The sequence below is a fragment of the Staurois parvus genome, unplaced genomic scaffold, assembly GCF_062004578.1.
Source record: "Staurois parvus isolate SC_StPar_1 unplaced genomic scaffold, SC_StPar_1.0 ptg000397l, whole genome shotgun sequence".
In the NCBI taxonomy this organism is placed as follows: Eukaryota; Metazoa; Chordata; class Amphibia; order Anura; family Ranidae; genus Staurois; species Staurois parvus.
The window spans coordinates 3,774,305-3,799,450 of record NW_028318193.1 but is presented as its reverse complement, the minus strand read 5'-3'; the positions used below and the strand labels follow the sequence as shown (position 1 = coordinate 3,799,450).

Below are 25,146 nucleotides of genomic sequence, written 5' to 3'. Positions count from 1 at the left end.
CCTGTTTCAGCTGTAGGAGAGGAAGTGAAGGGAAATCTCCAGAATGGGACACAGTACAATTTTTTTTCTATAACAAAGTATTTGCAAAACTTTCAGTGAGCTTGAATCAGCTTTTCTGAACCCTGAACAGCAAGCATCAGTTCCAAAAAAAATGAATGTGAAGCATAGATTTTAATAGTGTTGACTCTCACTTAAAACAGGCTGATAGCAGGCTTCATCAAGCTTCACCACGTCTTGCTAAAAGTTCCCCGAAGCCTGCTAAGAGCTTATTAAAAGTGACAATTTAGCACTCCCACTTAGGCCTGATGCACAATGAGTGTCTAGCCCTTTTGAATGAGACTCTGTGGAACATAATAGAACTCTATGGGTAAGTGCAGCAAACCTGCTGGTAAACTGTGGTCAAACTACACCGCATCAGTGTGAAAGCAGCCCAAAGCACATCTCCAAGCAACAGTAAACTCCCCCTTTCCCTATTGTGTGCATTAGTAAAGGAAAAAATGCTTGCAAAGCTGTGTTTGATGCACTTAAGGCTCCATGTACACGGTGTGTTTGGAGAACTCTTCTTAACGTTGGAAACTGACAGCAGGAAAACGCAGGTTAAAAAAGTCAGTTTTGCCACGTTTGCATACCACGTTTATGAGCGTTTTTTGTTCAGAAGCATTTTTTTTAAAGATAAGCACAGGAGACCCTCCCAGATGCCCAGAATGCACTAGAAAATGGTTCATTATTAACTATTTCAGACTGTTGGACATAGAGAGAGTAGAAGCAGAGAGAGCAGTATTTGTTGAGATTAGCTGTCTTTTTTTGTGGTGTTTGGATGTGTTCCAGCTCATTTCTGTGCAGAAATTATTGCAGCAGTGTCTAAAATATTTTCTTTCATGCGAAACCTCAAAGTATGGTGTACCGGGTCCATTTGAGTACCAGGAAAATGCTCTGCATGCATTTTTCATGATGAAAAAAGGCTCAGGACAGCATCTGGAAATGGAAGAGTTAAAAAAAAAATTCCAAGCACTCATAAAACGCGGTTAGCGGTGTTTACACGCGTTTGGAACGCTGATAAAATCTACTCCTGAACGCAAGTTTGGTGCGTTCAAAAAAAACAACTGCCTGTAAATGATGATGTGTACATGGACACATCGGAAAACATTAGGGAGAGTTCAGGGGCTGCTGAAAAAAACGCTGAACAGCTCCTGAATGCCCTCTGCTCTACCTCAGAAGAAGTGTGTGCGCACGAAAACGCGTCAGTAGGAGCCCAGGACATTGTGGACATCACGCCGCCAACGCCATGTGGAGGCCCGGCGGCAATCTTTGATTTTGAAGGGTCAGTCATTCATTTGTATCTGGCACTATTGTGATTTTACCTATGCTTCTTTGATTAAATAAAGTAACTTTACATACTACACTATGAGTTTCTCCCTGTGTCTCCTGTGAGGAGCTTTTCAACCTTTGCAGCCCCAGAGTGACCCTTTTACCAGCTCCAGAAAGGGAGAACCTCTCACTCCATACATCTCTACAAGGACACTTCTGGCCTGTGGGACCTCATCCTTACCACACGAGGGCGCTTCATCTCCATATTTTTCCAGTTTCTATCTACATTCTGACCAGAAAGAGGGGAATCTTCAGGATATTTATATACATGCGTATTATCAATACGCTTCTGGTTAGTGCGCATTTCTACCATTTGCACTGGAAAAACAGCAAGCACTATTACAGGACTGCATTTCATTTGTGATTTTTCTTTTTATATTGTAACCGTCATTCATTTTTGTTAATATCATACAGCGCTGCATTTTATATATCTACAGCTCCTGAATGTCAGTTTAGCAGCTGCAGTGTACATGGAGCCTAAAGCTACAGTCTGTGTCCCTTGCTGGCACCTCTTCCAGGAGTGGAAACTGGTGATCCAGCACTGCAGTCTGTGTCCACGTTGACTAGTTACTTTGCTGGAATGTCATCATTCCAATGTCAATCTTCTGGATCCTGAAAGAAGTCTTCTGATGGATTCCACATAACCCATGCAGTGATTCCTCAAGAAACATCCTTCCAATCCTGCAGTAAGGAATAGACTAGGAGATTCCCATGACATTCTTGTATGCAAATAAAAAGAGGCTTTTAAACAAGGTTTCTTTTTAAAATGATGCTACAATTAGACAGGGGGAGCTTTGTTTGATGAGGGATCCCTGGCATAGGTCTCTCTCTGCACTGCAAGGATTAAATTCTTGTTTTATACAGGGGGTTGGAAGAAGGCCGTAACACTTACCTTATTCCTGACCATACAGTATATTATGCAGTTTTCTTTCCTTCACCCACAGTCATTGTTGATGAGGGAATCCCTCCCGCAGAGCTATTGTATTCTGACACCAGGAGGTTTCCCCGCTGTCAGAATACAATGATCATTGCTGCCAGCTATAGCCGGCGGCAGTGATCATACAACAAACACCAAACAGGCTGGTTGTACTTAAGTTGATCGATAGATGGTGGCACTGCCTTGCAAACTCTGTCATCGAGATCAGTGGGGCCACATCGCAACTGCGTGCCAAGTGCTTGGTTCGCTGTTGCAGTGTGGTCCCACAATGTAAAACTGCTATTTGGGGATTATTAAAAGTGGAAACAAAAACAGGCAGTAGCACCTCCTGAACTCCTACCAGTCACTACTATACCACCACCACCTGAAAAGCAATCCACCACAAAATGAGGACAGTAAGTATAACCTCCAGTGTGAAAGATCCCTTAAATGGTGAAATTTTACTTGCAGTTCATAAGACTATTCAGCAGATTGTTTGTAGCTCAACTGTGCCAATTTCTAGACTTGTAAGCTGGAAAATGTTAATTGATTACCAAGCCAACATTTCTGCTGGCTTCGTTAAAATACAGGCCAGACAAAAAGGTTCCGTTTCACTGCACACTGCTTAACGGTCATTTCAATGTGTACTACTAAAGCCCTGCTAAGAGGCAAATTACGACTTAATCTTACATAAAATGGAAATAACAAATCTACACAGCCCTGTTAAAATGTCAGGTTTCTGTGATGTAAAAAAAAATTATTTCAGAACTTTTTCTGAATTATACAACTCAGTTGAACAACAAACTGAAATCTTTTAGGTGGAGGGAAGTAAAAATAAAATTTTTTAAATAATATGGTTGCATAAGTGTGCACACCCTAAACTAATACTTTGTTGAAGCACCTTTTTATTTGATTACAGCACTCAGTCTTTTTGGGTATGAGTCTATCAGCATGGCACATCTTGACTTGGCAATATTTGTCCACTCTTCCTTGCAAACACACTCCAAATCTGCCAGATTGCGAGGGCATCTCCTGTGCACAGCCCTCTTCAGATCACCCCACAGATTTTCGATCGGATTCAGGTCTGGGCACTTGCTGGACCATTCCAAAACTTCAATCTTCTTCTGGTGAAGCCATTCCTTTGTTTATTTGGATGTATGCTTTGGGTCGTTGGCATGCTGAAAGATGAAGTTCCTCACCATGTTCAGCTTTCTAGCAGAAGCATGAAGGTTTTGTGCCAACATTGACTGGTATTTGGAACTGTTCATAATTCTCTCTACCTTGACTAAGGCCCCAGTTCCAGCTGAAGAAAAACAGCCCCAAAGCATGATGATGCCACCACCATGCTTCACTGTGGGTATGGTGTTCTTTTGGTGATGTGCAGTGTTGTTTTTGCGCCAAACATATCTTTTATGGCCAAAAAGTTCAACCTTGTTTTCATCAGACCATAACACATTTTCCCCACATGCTTTGGGAGACTTCAGATGTGTTTATGCAAAATTTAACCAGGCTTGGATGTTTTTCTTCATCAGAAAAGGCTTCCATCTTGCAACTCTACCACATAGCCCAGACATATGAAGAATATGGGAGATTGTTGTCACATGTACCACACAGCCAGTACTTGCCAGATATTCCTGCAGCTCCATTAATGTTGCTGTAGGCGTCTTGGCAGCCTCGCAGACCAGTTTCCTTCTCGTCTTTTCATCAATTTTGAAAGGGACAGCCAGTTCTTGGTAATGTCACTGTTGTGCCATGTTTTCTCCACTTGATGACTGTCTCCACTGTGTTCCATGGTATATCTAATGCCTTGGAAATTCTTTTGTACCCTTCTCCTGACTGATACCCAACGAGATCCCTCTGATGCTTTGGAAACTCTCTGCGGACCATGGCTTTTGCTGAAGGATGTGACTAAGAAAATGTCAGGAAAGACCTACTAGAACAGCTGAACTTTATTTGGGGTTAATCAGAGGAACTTTAAAATGATGGCAGGTGTGTACTGACTCCTATTTAACATGATTTGAATGTGATTGCTTCATTCTGAACACATCTAGATCCCCAGTTATCCCCTGTGCAACCACATTATTTTAGTTTTTTATGTTTACTTCCCCGCCTAAAAGATTTCAGTTTGGTTTTCAATTGAGTTGTTCAGTTTATAGGTCACATTAAAAGGTGGAAAAAGTTCTGAAATGATTTATCTTTGTCTCATTTTTTTTACATCACAGAAACCTGACATTTTAACAGGGGTGTGTAGACTTGTATATCCACTGTAAAAGAAAAAAAAAAATATCAGAGATACAATATAAATGGCAATATCTTCCAATGAGATGCAGCTTTATGTTGCTGCTTTGCTGAAGGGTCAAATGTGTTAATGTTCACAAGGGAACTGCCCCTCATAGTGAACATGTGGGTCATTAGCTAATGTGCAAAGCTGGTCATCTACCAATTGATCATACTTCAAGACCTACAAAGGTTGCCCACCTTCTGAGAACACTAGCTGCCAAGCAATCTTGATGATCCAGTGGTACCAGTCATTGGCCTGCACACAAGCATGCACACCAGAAGAAAACTCTAAAGCCGGCCATAGATGAATCATATCTCAGCTAGTTTAGCAAGGATTGGCTGAGATTCCATCCATCTATGGGCAGGCTAGTTGTACTGAAGTCGATTGATGCCTGTCGGACTTTTTGCATGCAATTACTGTCAGTGGCTATAGCCACCCGCAGTAATCATCGTGTTCTGCCAGCGTGGAGCCTTCCCTGCCGGCGGAACACAATGATTACTGCTGGCGGCTATAACAGCACTGCGGGTGGGATTCCATCAACACTGAATGTGTTGATGGGAGAATGGAGCGATTTTATTTCCTGCTATAGGTGATTGCAGGAAAGAAAATCTCATCATCTATAGCCTGAATAAGGACCCTTTCACACCAGGGTTGTGCTTGTTATGGTTTGTATAATTTGTGTTGGTGCGAGTTGTGTAGGAGGAGTGCAAAAAACTGTTAAACCAACATTGGTGCATTGTAACTGTATTGAAATGTCACAAAATAAACTCTTTAAATCTACACACAACATCACATTGATTGTGATGTGCCATAGTGTTTTGATATACGTGTTTTTGCATTGCGGAAAAAAGCAGACATGCTGCATATTTATGCAACATACACCACTGAACATGTATGCCATAAACAGTACACAAAGAGTAATTGTTTTCTATGTGTCCTTACGCTTAGCCTGCATTGAACAACACAGGTTTAATGCGCCTTGTGTGAAAATGCGCAAAAGATGTATGCTCGTTCTGGGTCAGTGACTACTGAAATTAAAAGAAACTCTAGGCAAATATAAAATTCACAAATTACTCCAGCTCTGTAATTTTTAGTGCATACCTCGCATGCATTTATATTTTCTAATGCAAATGCAAGCAGTGTAGGTACCTTCATTTGACCTGGTAACAGGCTGATCCTTTAACACCTACCTAATGAGAGCAAGCCTTCATCAGGTAGATTTCCATTACACAGCATTAGTGAAAAGTCATATAGTGTGTTATCAACACATTGTACATTTCATCTCTGATAGTTGGAGATATTTGAGCAAAAAAGAGAAAGGCATGATATTTTGTTGCATGCCCTGTGTGCTCCCAGCAGGTTTACTGGCACCTCACAGAAAGTTCCCAATTGCTACTTGCGATCAGGAGCTTTTCAAATCATGTGACCACTGACAACCAATCACAATGGTCACTGATAGGAATCAGCCTATGTCTGTAGCCCCTGTCCTCGTTATTTTCACCCTCAGGCCTGGGGGAAATAAAGCTCCGGACACCGAAGTGTGCAAGCTAAATCTCTGAAAGTTTAATGCAAAACAAGAACGGTTATACAGAACTCAGTAGGCGTTGCTTAATCTTAGGATGGCAATGAAACATTCCACTCTTATCAATATAGTTATGTGAAGAACAGAAACTGCAAATAGTTGAAGGATACCATATAAGTTAGCTCCGTTTACAGAAATTAAACTAGTCTAAGAAAACGAGATAGAAATTACAAAACTGAGACTAACTGTTCACACATTTAGAAATGGAGGCATTATTATTATATAGGATTTATATAGCGCCAACAAAATGAAGGTAGACATTACAGTTACAATACAATTTGGTACAAGAGGAAACAGATATACAAAACGGATGCCAGTTATTAAAACTTAATTCCTTACAGTTACATGACCCTACACCCTCCCCCCCCCCCCAGTGTCAAACCCCTCAAAAGCCCAGGATGCGCCAGCAAAGTGGTTGTAAACCCTTACATATACCCAGTGAAGTTACTGGCCTCAGGCAAGATACACAGAGATTAAACAAACCCTCCTACATAGGATGTTTGTTTATCTGCAGTATTCTCCTCTCTACATCTCTTCAAACAGCCAAATTTATAAAGCTTGTCTGAGCGTTCAGAAAAAAGGGGGGCAGAGAAGTGAAGTTACACTCTGCAGAGCTCAGTGAGGAGAGCACTGAGAGCGGATTAGAGGGAAGGGACACACCCACTTCACACAGCACTCAGGAAGAGAGCTGATGCTGTCAATCTGCTGGAGATCCCTCCCGTGTCACCATTCTTCTCTTGGCATCAGGAAAACTTGTCAGAAGTGATTCATGCTGATAGAGCAACAAAGCAGCAGACAGAAATGACGCTTACTGCTCTTAAATGAGACAAATGCATACCATAAAAGGGATGTGCTTTGTTCAAATTTCATGTCTGAAGTTTACAAAAGCTTTAAAAGGGGAAATTATTCAGCCTTTTTAAACTTAAACATGAGCGGACACCTTGTGACCAGAATGCGAGATGATCTTATGTATGTGAAAGGCCCCTAGAACTGGCTGGCCAATTTTGGAAGAACTGATTGGCTGTCGTTCCTCTTCTGATAAACTAGCGTAGGCTTCTACTTCAGCTCCCTCGCCCATTGAAAGTACTTGTAAATTACGATGAGCATGGCTTAAAATTAACAGTTTGCTCTGCATCACTCTGAGAACTCTCCTCGACAGTAACCAGACTGTGCCTGCGCAATGGACGCTCCTCTGAAGACTTTGGGCAGTTTAAAAGTCTTGCCATTTCTTTTATAGAGAGGAGTCCTCTCCTGTGCACACCTCTGATCCTTGATGCACCTTTTTACCAGTGTAAAGAGGATCCTCCTGCGCTTAACCTCCTTGGCGGTATTCCCGAGTGTAGCTCGGGGTAACATTTCAGTACCAAGAGCGGTAACCCCGAGCTACACTCGGGAATACCATGCGGCACTGCTCCGGCATGTGTTCTTCACTTATCTTACCCTGCGCTCCCACGATGTGTCCCCTGCAGCGTCCCCGGCCATCTCCTCCGGCCGATGCCGGCATCCGGCTTCTGTGTCCTGTCCCTGTGACGTCGGGACGTACGGGCGCCGCCACCGGCGGCGGGAAATTTAAAAATTTTAAATAATGTCATTTTTTTTTTTTTACATTTTTCATAGTAAAACATTGCTGTCTCAACCAATTTCACATACATTGTGTCCCTAGTGCTTTGTCCTGCGCCCCGCCTGCATTTTGTCTGTTCTTTCTGCCTGGAAACTGAGAAACATCCATGGTGTCCAAAAAGCGTCCCTTTAGGTCAAAAGCGGTTTAGATCAGCTAGAGAACAGCGATAGTAAATCAGAACCACTTGCAGAATTGAGTGATAATGATTCGTGGGGAAATTCCTCATCAGACACTGAAAACGATTTTGCGACTTTGCTCAGCGATGTGCGAATTTGCCTCTGTATTTCAAATTTCAGTGTTTTTGGTTTGATTATATTATTGAATTAAATGTATTATTATTATATTATTTTTTATGATTATTTATTAAATTATAATTTATGATTTTGTGTTTCAAATTTTATCCTACCCGGGATGTTTAATAGACTCTTGTTCGGACAGATTTCAGTGAGTTATTCCTAAATATTACAGCCTACAATAAAAAACTACATATTTCCATGCAAAATAATGGTACCGCTTTCAGCACCAAAAATCTGAAATAATCATACCGCCAGGGAGGTTAAATGGAGCCCTAACCCTAAAGCTGCTAACACTAACCTTATACCCAATAAGTGTAAGTGGCAAATGATATACACAGTGTAGCGCTAAACAAAAACTCAAAATACTACCAAAAATCAAATAAATAGCAAAAACAAAAAATATATAAGTGATAAGCATAAATATAAGTGCACAACACTCAATCCCCCCTAAAATTCACACTTGAGGGATCAAAATGAATAATATGTGCAACACGTGAATTCCCTCTATGGGGACATAAATAGTGCAAACAGTGCTATGTGTCATATATCACACAACATAAATGTGAATAGCACTCCAATCGGTCAGCAAACAAATCTATACCCTATAATCAAGTTCCAAAACATATATGATGGTGCTCCAACTTCACTCGCATGCAAGTGATAATGTGTAGGTGATCAATACGTGGCAATCCTTCAGTGGCCTGACAGTACAGGGGATGACCAGAGACTGCAGACAGTACAGGGGATGACCAAGAGACTGCAGATACAGTACAGGGGATGACCAGAGACTGCAGATACAGTACAGGGGATGACCAAGAGACTGCAGATACAGTACAGGGGATGACCAAGAGACTGCAGACAGTACAGGGGATGACCAAGAGACTGCAGACAGTACAGGGGATGACCAGAGACTGCAGACAGTACAGGGGATGACCAGAGACTGCAGACAGTACAGGGGATGACCAGAGACTGCAGACAGTACAGGGGATGACCAGAGACTGCAGACAGTACAGGGGATGATTAAGAGACTGCAGACCTTTGGGGAGGGAGGGGGAGCGGGTACCTGAATTTGACAGGTACCCGCTCCCACTTCCGCAGAAATGTCCTCCCTTTAGTGTGGGCACCTGGCTGACAGCCGGGTGCCCAGTGCGCGAGAAGTGTTGTGCTTTGTGATTGGTCTGACGCCTTCTGGGACCTGTCATGTGTCCCAGAAGACGCCGTACCATTCACAGAGTGCAGTGCTTCTCGCGCATGCGCACTGGGCACCCGGCTGTCAAGCCGAGATCCTACACTAAAGAAGCCGACGCGGGAAGACTGTGCAGCGCTGGACCGAGGAACAGGTAAGGTCCTGCTGCAGAGTTGAGCGACCGGCCCGGTATTCTGATACAGCGGCGGTGAAAATACCGGACCGTCTGCTCCATAAGACGCACTGACGTTTTCCCCCCTTTTTTGGGGGGAAAAAAAGTGAGTGTTATGAAGCGAAAAATACGGTAATGATAAAGCAGATTAAAATAGCATGAACAGGCTTTTATCAACTGTCCAAGACTGTTTTTCCTGCACTGACCTCCGATCTGCACTGACAGCTGATGTCTCCTGGGTATACCTCTTTTTTCATCAATACCTGTACTTTGCAGCCTCACAATAATCAATGAGATGTAGATATAGTAATTACTAGCAGGGGTTCCTTGAAACAGGAAAGTTGTTTCAGCCATTCCTCCAGGTTTCCTTCAGTTTGAGAAAAGCTGGTGGGAGGAACAAAGCAGATTTTGCACTAAAAAAGACATCTACTAATTATATCAGGGCCTCCTCCCCTTTACCAAATTGTTGCATAAAAGAAAAAAAAAAAATTAAACTGCATACTTACTATACTCTCAGAAGTGATTGTGATGTCACCTTTGCCTAGGTATTGTAGGTAGAAGCTGGGGGAAGGTAAGTGAATTTTTTTTAACTTTGTTCTTCCTCACAGGGTTTTTTCTTAAGCCTAGGTTTACACTTGCTCACAATCTGCAGGCTGGTTGCCCGCAACCAAATCGTGCTGCTTTTACGAGACGCACGGGTCTGCCATTCATTCTGAATGGCACTCCCATGCATTTCAGCCTACAGTGGGTTTACTGGTGCGGGGGACTACAGGGAAACCGCATGGTCGAAAATACTTTCTTTTTTTTTTTTTTTTAAAAGGGTGCAAGCACCTTTTTTTTGGCAAGATACATGAGCACAGCATCCCATTCACATGAATGGGCTGCCGTGCCTGAGAAAACACAGGCCGCGTGGCACGCAGTAGAGTGAACCTTGGGTAAAACACTTTGATGCACAAATTGATTATGGGGCAGGGGGTCCCTTAGGTAATTAGTGCAAGGTCTATTTTATTGATTTTTTTTTTTTAATTGGTATGCAGTAACCCAATCTACCAAAATAAATGATGTCAATTAAGAAATGGGTATATTACACACAAAGAAAATCGATACTAACCTCTCTTGTGGGACTGCAAACCAATATTCAGGTTGCTTTCTTTTCCGGTCATATTGTTGTACCATAGTTGTAGTTTGTGTGGCAAAAGATTTCCTCATTGGTTTGCCTACTTTAATGCACAGAAACATAGGTGGGTTTTTGCTCTTTTCTTCCTTGGAGGGCAGCATATCTAGGTCAACAAAAAAAAATTACATTAGAAATAATCTTTTTTTATACTTTAAAAAAAAAAAAAAAAAAGTCAGAAAGTCACTTAAAAACCACAAGGCAGATAAAGTGTTCCGCCCATGCAGACCAAGCAACAGGCTCACTGTAATGCTGCCCTCTCCAAAAGTATAAAATTGCCTTACATTCCCTCTCCTGCTGCTGCTCGATTTAGCCAGCAGGAACAAGGAAGAGCTGTGCTGTATTCTGAGCTTACACATTCCATATGCGACAGTGCTGGGTCAATCACCAAAACCGTCACATCAAGAAGACCACATTTCTTCTTATCCAGAAGTACCACATTATTTGCTTTTTGTGGCTGAGTGAAGCAGCATGGAAGCAAAGGAAAAGTATTTGCATGTGTGGAGATGTGCCTAACTAGGGTGTCAAAGCTGTTTAGTAGAGTTGTCACCATAGGACAGGAAGTATGTTATTAGCAGAATTACTAGGTGAAAACTGCAGAAAAAAGTGTGAGTACAACTAATGCAGCTACAATATCAAAGGACAGGTATACTGCAATACTATCAATTTTTGTTCTTTGATTTAGATACGCTTTTAAAACAAACCAATAGCTTTACCTGTGCCCTTCACTACACTGGCAGGTCCTACATTTGGCTATGTTGTCTGTCAGTGGATTACAAGACTGGTCAAAGGGATTGTAAAGTTAATATTTTTAAATGTTATTTTATTAAAATAAAAGATTTATACTTACTTGCTCTTTGCAATTGTATTGCACAGAGCTTCCCCAAACTTCCTCCACTGGGATCTTGGCTCCTCCTTTTCTGTGCCTGCCTCCCATAGAAAGCGGCTTGCTATGGGGGTAGACATGTGGGCTCACTCCCGAGCCAGGCTGTATATGCCCTTAGACACACAGCATTGCTCAGCCCCTTCCTCTGTTCATTGGTTTTGAGTGACAGCAACTCCCACAGCAAAGCCTGTGAGACCAGAAAGAAGGGAGAGAGAAGCCTTGCAGCCCAGCACAGCACTGGATCCATAAAGGACTCACGGAAGTGTTGGTGGGGGAGGGTAGTGCAGGGGCAGGCAGTGCAAGGTTTTTTACCTTAATACAGAGAACGCATTAAAAAAGGTAAAAAACTATTCGTGCCTGTTCACAAATATGCACATTGGATGCGGTTTGAACCGCATCGAATCCGCATGACATGTAAAATAACATTACTTCCTATGGTGCCTGTTCACATATGTCTGATTCAAGGTTGGTGCAGATGCAGTGCTGTTTGAAAGAGTCATGTCCGATTTCTGAGCAGTGCGCTCCTCCAGTTCAGGTGCAGATTACAAGCTATTGACGTCTATGGGAACCATCACTAAACTGCATTTGTGCGAACACGCTAAGATCCTGAGATAATCCTGTCCTGAACCTGATGTGAACTACTGTATCAATTAGCTGTGAAACCTGAGCTTCAATCCACACCGCACATGTATGAATCAGCTCTTAACCACTTCCAGTCCGGACACTTTTACCCCCTTCCTGACCAGGGCAATTTTCAGCGCTATCAACCTTGACTGACAATTGCACGGTCATGCAACACTGTATCCATATGAATTTTTTACCATTTTTTTTTTTCAGACAGATAAAACTTTATTTTGGTGGTATTCATTCACCGCTGGAATATTTATTTTTTTTGCTATGTAAATGAAAATGTCCAAAATTTGAAAAAAAGTGTTTCTTATAAAATTTTGCAAATAAATATTTCATTATAAATCTTGGCCAAAATGTATTCAGTTATCTTTTTAGTTAAAAAAAAAAAAAAAAAAAAAATAAGCCAACATTAGTTTATAACCAAAAATTATAATTTTTAAACATTTTTATTTTTTTACATTTTTATTTTTTTTTTATATTATTTTTTACATACTGTCACCCTTGCAGTACAGTGTCAACATGGTGACACTGTACTACTTTTGGGGGGTAATGAAAATTTGTTTTTTTTTTACACTGATTGCTTTTACACCCATATAGTATTCTGACTCAGATTGTTGTGATAGCGATTTATCCCTTGTGAGACCTCTATGCCTAGCCTGTATAAGCAGATATAATCACTGTGGACAATCCTTATCAGATAGCTAGACTCACCAATACAGTGTTCATCCAGAAGTTGCTTTATTCTGTACATGTGTCAACAGGATACAGCAGAATGAATGGTTTCCAGTATTATGCGGTCAAAAGATGATACTTTCTGTAGCGTACTATGCAGAATACATGTGTCCCTGTTACATGTGGACTGTTAGCTGCATCCATGACACAGGAAGTGCTGTACTCAAAGAAGAAGGGAGGAGCTTCATATACAAAAGAATTGTGTCATAAATCTCAGGGAGGTAATATGAAAACAAGTGCATTACCAAATAAGGCCACTGGATGGCAGCATAACTAACTATAGAAATATCCATAGGAAATGGTACAAAGAATAAACTATATGAATTCTCATGTACATTAACATAAATATTAACTGTGTAACAGCATATATAGCATGTAAAAGCAATCATTTCTCTCTGTCTGCATTCTTGCAGCCATTGAGAACTACTGAGTGAGCTGTGATTGGTCACAGCTTGTCACATGGTACAAGGCTGTTGTGAATAGCCTTGTACCATGTGTCCTCTGATCATTCACAGATTTCATAGGAAGCAAGCAATGATGTCAGAAGTGACATCTTGCTTATTACTTTGCATATGATCACTGATTGGCCAATCAGTGATCACATGATTGGGACCTCGTACAGAGGTCCCGTCTGACTATCGGTGTTTCACTGTGTCCGGAGGACACAGCAGGCACCGGATTGCAGTGCTGCGCGCTCCCAGGGAGCGCGCACAAGCAGTGTGCGGGGAGGCCATTTATAAACGGCCACCCAATCCTGCAGTGCCACCGTCCGGCCGTTTATGTACAACGGCCGGTCGGGAAGTGGTTAATGTTTAGAACCACTTTAACCCCTTCAGGCCGGCACCTCCCAGCCCTTTAAGGGTTTCAGAAGCCGGGAAGTGGGGCTGGGTTTAGGGTCATGTGACCGCCGTGACGCGCCATCACATGATCGGGAAAGGTCCCAATCGAAAGAGTAGATCGGGCGCTCTCGGCACATATGTCCTTTTTTAATATAATGCAAATATGCTGCCGCTCAACGTCTAGGCCCAGATTTAAGAAATTCAGAAACCTTATATCTTTTGAATCCTATTGGAACTGTACGGTCTTCCTTCATTTTGCACAGCAGGAACTGTTGGAGCTATTTAAATCCTCTATAATTATAAAACGATGTAGGACAGTGCACTGAAATCTCAACCAAGGTTGTAAGCCCTGTCCACTGGACTACAAACTCTACCCATCACCCACTGCTCTCTGTCCTTTTCCACAAACATATACATGGTTTTCTCGTTACAGGAAAAAATAATGCTGGGATATGCTCTAGAAAGGAGGTTTGAGGGTGAATTTGAGTAAATACCTTATGAAAATTGTTAACTTTTTCAACATATTTCATCAGGAAAACATTAATTTTCATTCAAACAGTTCTTATTGATAAAAATAAAACATTTAACAAGTGACTCAAAAATGTATATGGTGTATTTTCAAAACCTAAACTAATAAAAACCCAGATTTGTCACAAAAAAAAAAAAAAAAAAAAAAAAGTAGAAAGACTGCCATTTTCTCAAAAATATATAGGCGAAAACCAGGCATTCATGTGCTGTGGACCAATGAATCAAAGATAAGAGCTGTTTGGTGCATAGTAAGTACAGCATTAGGGGAAAAGAACCTCATTCCAACTGTGAAGTAGGGTAGTGGAAATTAAGGTTTGGGGTTTATTTGCTGGTTCAAGGCCTGGACAGTTTTCACTTAATGAGTCAACTATGAATTCTGCATCATATCAAAGTGTACTTGCGATTGTGAGGCCATTTGTCCAAAAGTTGGCATTGAACAGATGATCTTTCAAGTTGATAAGGTTTCAAAACACACTACTAAATCCATGAAAAAGAAATGGAAGGTCAGACTGATCTAGTAATAGCTCTGATCTCAAGCCCATTAAAATATTGTAGGGGGATTTGAAACTTGCAGGTCATGCAAGGAAACCACAAATATTTTGCAAATGAAGGACGTGGTTGAGGAATGGTCAAAAATTTCACACAGCCAAAGTCAGAGACTTTATCAGCTTGTTCTTTTGACCTTATGTGGATTAGAATATAATCCAAGACTGTAGAACTGAATAAACTTCAGGATGACATCATTTTATTTCAGCAAGAGATCATTTGTTTAAAAGAAATAGCTATTATGGAGGATTTGGATATAAAATTTAATATGAAATTGAATTGTGTGGAAAAGGAAGTAATTGAAGTAAAACAGAAAAAATGCTGCAAGATAATTTGGCTCAGGGACTGACAATTTTATATTTGAAAGGAAGCTCAAACGGTATTTAGACCCTACAAGAAACATTAAGGTAATTTTAAAGGAAGGAAACCTGTTGGTTTGAAAGGATAGTTATATCTGAAAAGAAAAACATATCAGTGACCAGGGCAAAAAAAAAAAAAAAAAAAAAAAAAAAAAAAAAAAAAAAGGGGGGCACCAAAAATGGAAGAGGACAAGACAGAGAAGAATGACAGGAAACTGGAGAAGGTGCCCTTTCCCTGGGGGAATTTCACTATGCACATGTGACCACTCTTATATGGGAGGGTCACATTACTTAGCAAGCCTTGTGTGTGACCAATGACACCTGAGAGTCCTTACAAGCGTTTGATGGTGACAACCTGAGGAGCTCATCCTATCTTCTCATCACAACTTGTGGAACTCTTTTCATTCTGTCCTAGTGTATTTTCCAGTGTTTATGTCTCTATATGAATTTATGGATTTAAGCACTCTGTTGATTTATGTTTTTGTATATTATCACGATTTATGTAAAGCATTTTGAGTTCACATATTGTAATTAACGATAGACACTGGGGGTAAGGCCTCTAGCCACACGACCCTCAATGCACCGGATCTCGTCTGGGTCAGGCCTTGTTAGTACTTGAACGGGAGACATCAGGAGTAAGATCTTGGTGATTCATAGGATTATTTTTCATTATTACTAATTTTTATAATTTTAGTTTTGGGTTGAGGAGTGCTCAACTTGTTATATACTTATATCTGTTGTGCCGAGTATTGAGCCATAGTGTCAGCAGCTAATATATGCATAGATTCCCCTGAGCACTTCTATTTTTAATACTGTACATTTGCAAGACATTTCACTTTCAAAAAATGCTTTTATGATACAGGGGACAATAAAAGGGGGCGACAAACTCCGAGGATATGGTGTTTGATTTTCAAGATATATGTAAAAAGTTTAAAAATTTGGAAGAACTGGAACTGGAGAGTGAGCCATTACCACTAGAATCAAATGAACAAATTAGGAGATCTGATATACCAATTATATTAAGAAATTAAAATGGTCCTGACAAAACTGATGGAAAATTAGATAAGTGTGGTAATTTTCCTGAAACAAAAAAACCGACATGTTAGTACCAATTTATCTTCTGATGCTCATTTTCCACCATTTACCCAAAGTTCATAAGGGGTGAAAATCCCTTGTAGAAGAAATCAGATCCTTGAATGAATTAGTGGCTTCATCATCAATTACTGCCTCTTGTTATACAGCCACCTATTCATCAATAAGACATGAAGCAATTGTTAAATAAATGGAAGAAATTTATAGGAATTAAGTTGATGTATGGCTCACTTGTGACATTCAAAGTTTATAATCCTTCATCCCACATAAATTAGGGTTAACGGCAGTTATGTACATCCCTATAGTCCGTATTCTGCTGGACATAAAGCATTAAATTAATGCTTTAGATTATTTTTTGACATAACTATTGGTCTTTAAATGTTGATAGCGACTTCCAGAGGTGCAGGGTCATGATAGAAACATTTTCCTTATATCTATCCAGTTTTTATATGGCAGCAATCTGTTTAGATGACAGATTTTTTTTTACATGCTACAATAATGGATTTGTTTGCATGGGATCATTAAATTTATTTGCTCCTATAGCTTCTTTGAATGATGTATTAAATGTGAGTTCTACAATGCAGTTGGATAGGGATACTTAATTTATGGATGTTAGTTGAAGGGGAGAAAAAGGGTTTGATTCAATTAGAGTTGCAGAGAAAATCAGTTTCAGGTAATACTTTACTACGTGCAAACTTAGGACATCCAAAGAACACGATTGCAAGGGACAACCATTGGACAGTTTATTAGACTGCAAAGTATTTGCTTTAATGAGCCTAAATTTGAGACCGAAACCAACTTGAAAGGTTTTTGGAGAAAGCCTATTCCAAAGTGATATTAGATAGAGCATTTGAGCATTTGTGATTTTTTTGGTCAAAAGAGGGGAAAACATTGCTACAGGATGCATGGAGAAATAATAAAGATCATAATGTAGTTTTTTCAACACACAAGTCAGGTGACTGCTGAAAGGTATTTACCAATATTGTAGAATGAGAGTATTTGTTCATGCATCCTAAAAGAAGGGTTTGAAATTGTGTCAAGATGAGCCCTTATCTTACAGCTTTTTTCTAGAAAAACATGGCTACATTTTAAAAAGGAAGTTATAGATGTTGAGGAATAGAAAAAAAAAATATATAAATATAATATAATATATATATACAGTTGCAAGAAAAAGTATGTGAACCCCTTGGGATTACGTGGAGTTTTGCATGAATTGGGCATAAAATGTGCTCTGAACGTCATCTAAGTCACAACAATAGAAGAACACAGTCTGCTGAACATAATACTACACAAACATTAGATGTTGCCATGGTTTAATTGCACATAACATGTAAACATTCACAGTGCAGGGAGGAAAAAGTATGTGACCCTTCGGACTTAATAACTGGTTGACCCTCCTTTGGCAGCAATAACCTCAACCAAACGTTTCCTGTAGTTGCAGATCAGACCTGCACAACGATCTGGAGTAATTTTGGACCACTCCTCTTCACAAAAGTGTTTCAGTGTAGCAATATTCTTGGGATGTCTGGTGTGAATCGCTCTCTTAAGGTCATGCCACAGGATTTCAATCGGGTTGAGGTCAGGACTCTAACTGGGCCACTCCAGAAGGCGTATTCTGTGCTGTTGCAGCCATTGTTTTGTTGAATTACTTGTATGCTTTGGGTCATTGTCCTGTTGCATCACCATCCTCTGCGGAGCTTCAGTTGGCGGACAGATGGTCATACGTTTTCCTGCAAAATGTCTTGATAAACTCTGGAATTCATTTTCCCATCAATGACAACAATCCTTCCAGGCCCTGAGGCAGCAAAGCAGCCCCAAACCATGATGCTCCCTCCGCCATGTTTTACAGTGGGGATGAGGTTTTGATGTTGGTGTGCTGTGCCTTTTTTTCTCCACACATAGTGTTGTGTGTTCTTCCCAAACAACTCAATCTTGGTTTCATCTGTCCACAGTATAATTTGCCAGTAGTGCTGTGGAACATCCAGGTGCTCTTTTGCAAACTTCAAACGTGCTGCAATATTCTTTTTGGACAGCAATGGCTTCCTCCGTGGTGTCCTCCCATGTACTCCATTCTTGTTTAATGTTTTCCTTATTGTAGATGTGTCAACAAAAATGTTAGCATGTGCCAGAGATTTCTGTAGGTCTTTAGCTGACACTCTGGGATTCTTCTTTACCTCATGCAGCATTCTGCGCTGTGCTCTTGCAGTCATTTTTACAGGACGACCAAGCCTAGGGAGAGTAGCAACAGTGCTAAACTTTCTCCATTTGTAGACAGTCTGTCTTCCCATGGACACATGAACATCAAGGCTTTTGGAGATACTTTTGTAACCCTTTCCAGCTTCATGCAAGTCAACAATTCTTGATCGTATGTCTTCAAAGAGCTCTTTTCTGCGAGGCATGGTTCACATCAGACAGTGCTTCTTGAAACCAGTAAACCCAAAACAGGTGTGTGTTTTTTAAGGGCAGGACAGCTGTCAGCAACACATCCAATATCATCACACTGATTGGAGTCAAGGTTGGCTCACTCCTGGCTCCAATTAGCTCTGGGAGAAGTCATTAAGCTAGGGCCTCACATACTTTTTCCTCCCTGCACTGTGAATGTTTACATGTTATGTGCAATTAAACCATGGCATCATATAATGTTTGTGTAGTATTATGTTCAGCAGACTGTGTTCTTCTATTGTTGTGACTTAGATGACGTTCAGAGCACATTTTATGCCCAATTCATGCAAAACTCCACGTAATGCCAAGGGGTTCGCATACTTTTTCTTGCAACTGTATATTTATTTTCGATATGTCAGTAAAATGATGGGACAAATCAAGAGAGTATTTGAAAAATCATTTATATTAGGGATGCACAAAAAGCACTCTTTTACCGGTGAGTATGGAGTACAATATTTTTGGTCAAGTACTCAGCGATACCAAGTACCAATACCTTTGTGGTGCGATTTGAGCCCATACAAAGCGAATGGGCTCAAATCGCACTGCAAAGAATTTCATGCAATTTAAAAAGAAATGCAGTGTGATTCCTTTCTGAATTCCATGCAGTTTCCTGCATAGCTCCTGTGTGAAGCCAGGCTTGTCATAGTGACATTGAGCCGGAGTTCACACAGGAGTGGTGTTGGAAACCTCCCTGCATGACGGGTTCCACCAGCTCCATGTCCCAATCCCACTGTGGACATTAGCAGCCATGGCTTGGGTTCCTCCTGCCTTCTGCCTCTCCCATGGCTCTCTCCCCCCAGCCTCCAGCAGTTCCAGCCATCCACTGGACCCTCTCCCTATCTTCCCCAATCCCGATGTCAAGACTGTCAATTCCCCTGCTGTCAGACAACAAAAAGCCGGTTCACATGTCCGGGGATTTGAAATCCCCGAAACTTTCTCCCCTCTCCTTGCAGTGCTGAGAGTTCGAGCTAGATGGTTTCTGACCGGGTAGCACTGTTGGTGCTGACCAGTTAGAATCCCCATAATCTGTACCGTCAGCACTGAAAAGAGGAGAGAAAGCCACAGTGTGTAAAAAAAAAAAAAAAAAAAAAAAAAAAAAAAAGATTTTTATATTATATATATATATATAAATTTTTTGTACTGTCACCAGTGTCCCCGATCATTACCACCCCAGTTATACAACGACTCTGTACCTGTACTGGAAACAGTATGTAGAAAAAAAAAAATAAAAAATCTTCAAGAAATGAGGAATGCTACATTTTCAGATATATACCCTAGTGTGTAGACCCACTAACTTTCCTGCAGACTAAAAACACACACATGGGTTTGGGTTATTTTCAACAAAGAAATGTAGCAGAATACATTTTGTACTAAATTTATGAAAAACAAATATTTGCAAAATTTTAACAGAAAGAAAAAACGTGTTTTTTTTTTTTTTTTTTTTTTTTTTAAAGTTTCGGTCTCTTTTCATTTATTTAGCAAAAGATTAAAAAAAAAAACCCAATGGTGATTAAATACCACCAAAAGGAAGTTCTATTTTTGTGAAAAAAAAATGATACAAATTTCATTTGGGTAGAGTGTTGCATGATAGCGCAATTGTCAAAGTGTGACAGCTGAAAATTGGTCTTGACAGGAAGGAGATAAAAGTGCCCTGCATTGAAGTAGTTAAACTACAAATGGGACGTTATATAACGTTATAAATATCATACTGAATATTAAGTATTAATTGCCTCTCTTTTGCATGTTTATACCTGCCCCTTTCATCGTGTTTTGAAATGGGTGCACACAAATTTCTGTATTAAAGTGGTTCTATAGCCAACACGTTTTTTTTTTTACCTTAATGCATTACCTGCATTAAGGTAAATGCAGAAAACATTTTGCCACTTCCTTCACAGGCAGACTGCCCTTGGCCCTCCCCTTTCATTCATTGGGGTTCAGTTCTTTCAATTGTGGAAGCTCAGCATTACACGTGGCCATTACCACATCTTGTTTTTCCCTGCTGACACTTCCCATCAATTATGATCTGTCTGCATTGAGACCTAAGGGGAGATTTACTAAAACGGATGCACTCAGAATCTGGGCAGCTGTGCATGGTAACCAATCCGCTTCTAACCTCAGCTTGTTCAATTAAGCTTCGACAATAAAACCTGGAAGCTGATTGGTTTCTATGCAGAGCTGCACCAGATTTTGCACTCTCCAGTTTTAGTAAATAACTCCCCTAGTGTCAAGCACAGACATTGTCACTAGGTCTAAAATGATGAAAACATTGTTTAGCATGCTGATTGGGGATATGGGAGGCAAGGAAGATAAAATAAAAGCAAAGAGAACTTCAGCTTTAAAGATGAATATTAGGTATGATAATTTTTGGGATCCCTGTCTAAGCTGGAAATGACTGTAGTAGGCACTGCTACTACAGTGATTGCCGCTTTCTTCCAATTAGCGTGCTTCAGCATTAATGTCTTTACTCAATTAATGGTAAAATCTCACCTTCTATTGGTCCTTGCATCCTCTTCAGTAACCACATCTTTAATTCAGACTCGCTGTCCATCTGGGCCTCCTTCTTGCTATTGTCTTCAGATGAACAAGGTGACAAAGAATCTGGAGATTCATCTGAGGCATGGCTTAACTTTGATTGGGCTTTCTCTGTATTTAAACTAGCAGCAGTGGATTCACTAGTCTTATCAGAGTTTGAGTTGGTACAGATAGATGCTTCACTTTGTGGCACATTATTAATAGCGTCACAGGACTCCGAGTTGACACAATCCGTTGGGGTAGAGTTTTTGTCTTTAGTAGGACTTAGACAAAGTTCTATATTTTTGGTATCAATCAAGTTCTTGTGATCAGGTGATGGCTCATGCATGACACCCTCAGTATTTGTTCTATCTACAGAGTCTGTGGTCTCATTAAAGTTCAGATCTTCCTGGGTAAAAGCAGAGTTTGATATCCTGGAATCTTCAGTCCCAGATGACACTACCGTTCCCTCTGACTGGTGACAAATTTGATTGTCATTCTGCTGGACTAAAGTCTCGACCAATTCAATAAAATCATCTTCGGTGGGGGACTGGTCAGATTTTTTGGGATTAGAGCTCAGAATGATTTCATTGGACCTTTTAGTATCCTTTGTGTCAGCTTCAGTCACATTTAGTTGTACAGTCGGTGTATTGTCAAGTTGCTTAGTTGTATCTGGTTCAGTGCCTGCATCTGTTTCCATCATCTTCCTGTCCTCCACAGCAGTAACCCCATCCTGCCTTTTCCCTTTATTCATGGACTTAAACTTGCTGAATGGATTGATGTCCTTTTCTGAGGAGAGGTCCTCCCACTCCCCAGGCCTGTACAGAGGACAAAGATCCTTTGGTCTATCGCTGTTAAGGGGAAAAGTGATGGATGGGTGTGGAATGTTAAAAATGGGAAAAAATTAAAATGAAAAAAAATTAAAATTTAAAAAAAAAAAAACCTTACTTAAATATAAATGAAAAACAAAACAATGACGTTAAGGAAAGAATATAATACTGAAAAAAATGAAGGTTCAAAAAAACAAAAAAGGCATGGCAAAAAACTCATAAGTAACTCAAATAAGCGGATGTTTTGTGAATGACGTGATTGGTGGTTTAGTCAAAGCACAAGTAATTATTGTAACAAAGGGGCTGCAAACATCACCTCTCTTGGCCCGACTACCATGAATACTGCAAAGGAAACTAAGATTACCTGTAAATTGCCCACAAAATTTCAGGAGTGTTACAGTGCTCTCTTTATTTGGCTATATTTCTATAAGTAGGCCATACCACTGAAGAAAACTGTAGTTTCACTATTACTGGGATCTCTGCACACAAGTTCCTGGGTATGCATACCTACTGAGGTCATTAAAAAGTAGCACTCACTTTTTCCACCCCATTTTAAAGTGTAAGCTTACCTTTACAAAAAAAAATAAATGTAAAAGTGACCTAACACTGGACCCCCTTCCCATCCCCCCGGGTCCTGCTGTACCAGTGTCCTGCAATCCCCCTCTGGCAAGCAAAGGGACAATACTTCACCATCCTGAGGATTTGAAAACCTCTGTGCCCTCTCTCCTCTCACCGCTGACAGGATGGGCTAGAGAGATTCTAGATTGAGGACACTGACCAATCAGAATGCATCTTGGCCGTATAAATAGGAGATCAAGCCACGGGATTTCAAATCCTCAGACTGGTGAAGCGGCGTACCAGTGTCCGACAGCAGGGGATCGCAGGACACTGGCACAGAGGGATCGGGTGCCCAGTGTAAGGTCACCTTACAGATTTTCTGTAAAGGCGAACTTACACTTCAAAAGAATGATGCAACAGTGGATGCTAGAACAAGGAAAGGTGGGCAGAAATGGAGGCAAAATTTTGGAATAATAGCAGGAAGATCTGGAGTATCCAAAACATAAGAAGCCAGGAGATAAGTCAATTTACCAGGCTCCACCTACAACTAAAATGACTCTTTAATATGAAAAAATATATATTTTATATCCTACAAACAGCAACAAGTGTGTGAGATGGGATTTGCAAGAATTCTCACCCCTGATTGGGGAGTTGGATCACGCTCAAATGTCTGTACAATGCTTTAGGTCAAATTAAAAAAAAAAGGTAGTACATTGCACAAATAGGCCATCTCCAGCAAAGACCTCTAGGTATGTTCCCGCAAAAGAAAATCAAAATGTCTAAAGTAGCCATTCTCAATCAGGGTTTCATGGAACCCTAAGGTTCCTCCAGAAGTTGCTAGGGGTTCCTTCTACATAGTTCTAAGGCCATAGCCACTTGGCAGAGCTAGCAGCAGGACTCCAATGACATCCAAAAAGGATGGCATTCTGACCACCATTGTGAGTGGGGCAGAGGGCACTCTTCCAATTGGCCACAAATGTATTGGGCATTTTCCCCACTGATTCCAAATGAACTGGGTTCCCTGAAAAAAAAAAAAAAAAAAAAAAAAAAAAAAAGATTCTCAAGGGTTCCTCTGGGACTAAAAGTTTGAGAAAGACTGGTCTGAAAGTATACCTTATGAACAATATTTACTATTACAACACTAGACCTAATTCAGGAGATTATAGCAAATGGGAGAACCTACCACACCGCCCCACTATGAAGATCAAAATTAAAATTGAAGATTATATATCATCAGCCAACTTGCACAGGGCTTAAATTTTTCATCCAAGCACAGGTGTTTTGAACCAGGCTTCCCTACTGCTTAAAAAAGTCCTTGTGTCCAAGTGAAGAAACATGTGAAATAGCGGGACAGATATACCCAACTGCCCCTGCTGTAAGCCTCTTACCATAGCGCAAAAAAAAAAAAAAAAAAAAGTGCACAAATCACAATGATGTGACCTATGGACGATCTTCCATACAAAAGTAGCTGCCGTTTTATCAGAAACTACAGAATATTTGGGTAGATATTCTGGGCTGCTGATTTAACATTTATTTAAACATTCTTTTTATTAAACCAATTTTACTTTAATTGCCTGCTTTTCCATTGTATGTGTATTATATGCAGACATGAAATACTGCCTCTAGTGGTGGTTTGGGCAGCCAGGGAACAATCACATACAGGCATACCTCGGTTTACGAACACCTCGGTTAAAGTAATTTTCGGTTTACGAATTAAAATCCATTGAAAATAATGGCTCGGTTTACAAATTTTTTTTTCGCAACTGGTTAATTGGTTTTCAATGCATTTTCTATTTTTTTAATCATGTCCCTGTACAGTACTATGCCTTTAAAGTGCACTTTATAAAGAGTTTTGAACAGATAAGACTTTTTTTTAAACTTTTTTTCTGACCTCCAGAACGGATTAATTGGTTTTCAATGCATTCCTATTGGAAACTGCATTTCGGTTTACAAATTTTTCGCAATACGAAAAGTCCCGCGGAACAAATTAAATTAGTAAAAATCGAGGTACGCCTGTACTTTTGAGCAGGAAGGAAGCTTTTATTGCAGAAGAGACTGACACGAAAAAAACCTTCCTACTAATTGGTCTTTCAACTAATGCTCCTCTTTATGCCCAAATGAACTTTAAAATCAGCTAAAATAAACTTCAGGAGCATCAACACATGGCTTTAAACAACAGCCACATCATGAGTAAAAAGACCTGTTCTCTGCCAGCAGCTACAAAAAAAGGACCCTTGAACTCAGTGTAGAAAAAGTGGTCTCTCTGCAAAGTTCCAATGCACCCACATTGCGGAGTCAGAGTTACAGCTCTCCAAATCAGCAAGGAGTTTGAGCTTTCCCGATTGCAGCTTTTGATTTGACTCAGCAGGTGATGTGTCGGGCCTCTGCAGCAAAAATTGAACTAGACGTTCAATTGAGCTTCAAGCCAAAAAAAAAAAAATTAAAATGAACCAATCTGCCTGGTTTGCAATATTCAATATTTGAGTCACTCACCATAAACACGTATGCAGATAGGGGAAGAGGCCATACTGTGAGGTCAGTAACAAAGTATGAGTGTCAGCAAGACACCCAGATAAACAAACATTTTTAAAGGAGAA

The 25,146-nt window shown here is 40.4% G+C and overlaps 1 protein-coding gene across 2 annotated transcripts in view; it reads right to left on the bottom strand.

Moving 5' to 3' along the window:
- The window catches only part of NCOA7 (nuclear receptor coactivator 7), a 246,793-nt gene that overhangs the window by 52,418 nt on the left and 169,229 nt on the right, over positions 1 to 25,146 (bottom strand). The window contains exons 9-10 of one of the 2 annotated variants that reach the window (XM_089686445.1): positions 21,138 to 22,012; positions 10,534 to 10,702 (exon numbers count right to left, since the gene is read on the bottom strand). In XM_089686445.1, coding sequence (XP_089542571.1) covers positions 10,534 to 10,702; positions 21,138 to 22,012 — 1,044 coding nt within the window. The remainder of the gene's footprint in view (positions 1 to 10,533; positions 10,703 to 21,137; positions 22,013 to 25,146) is intronic. The other variant, XM_089686446.1, reaches the window with a different exon arrangement.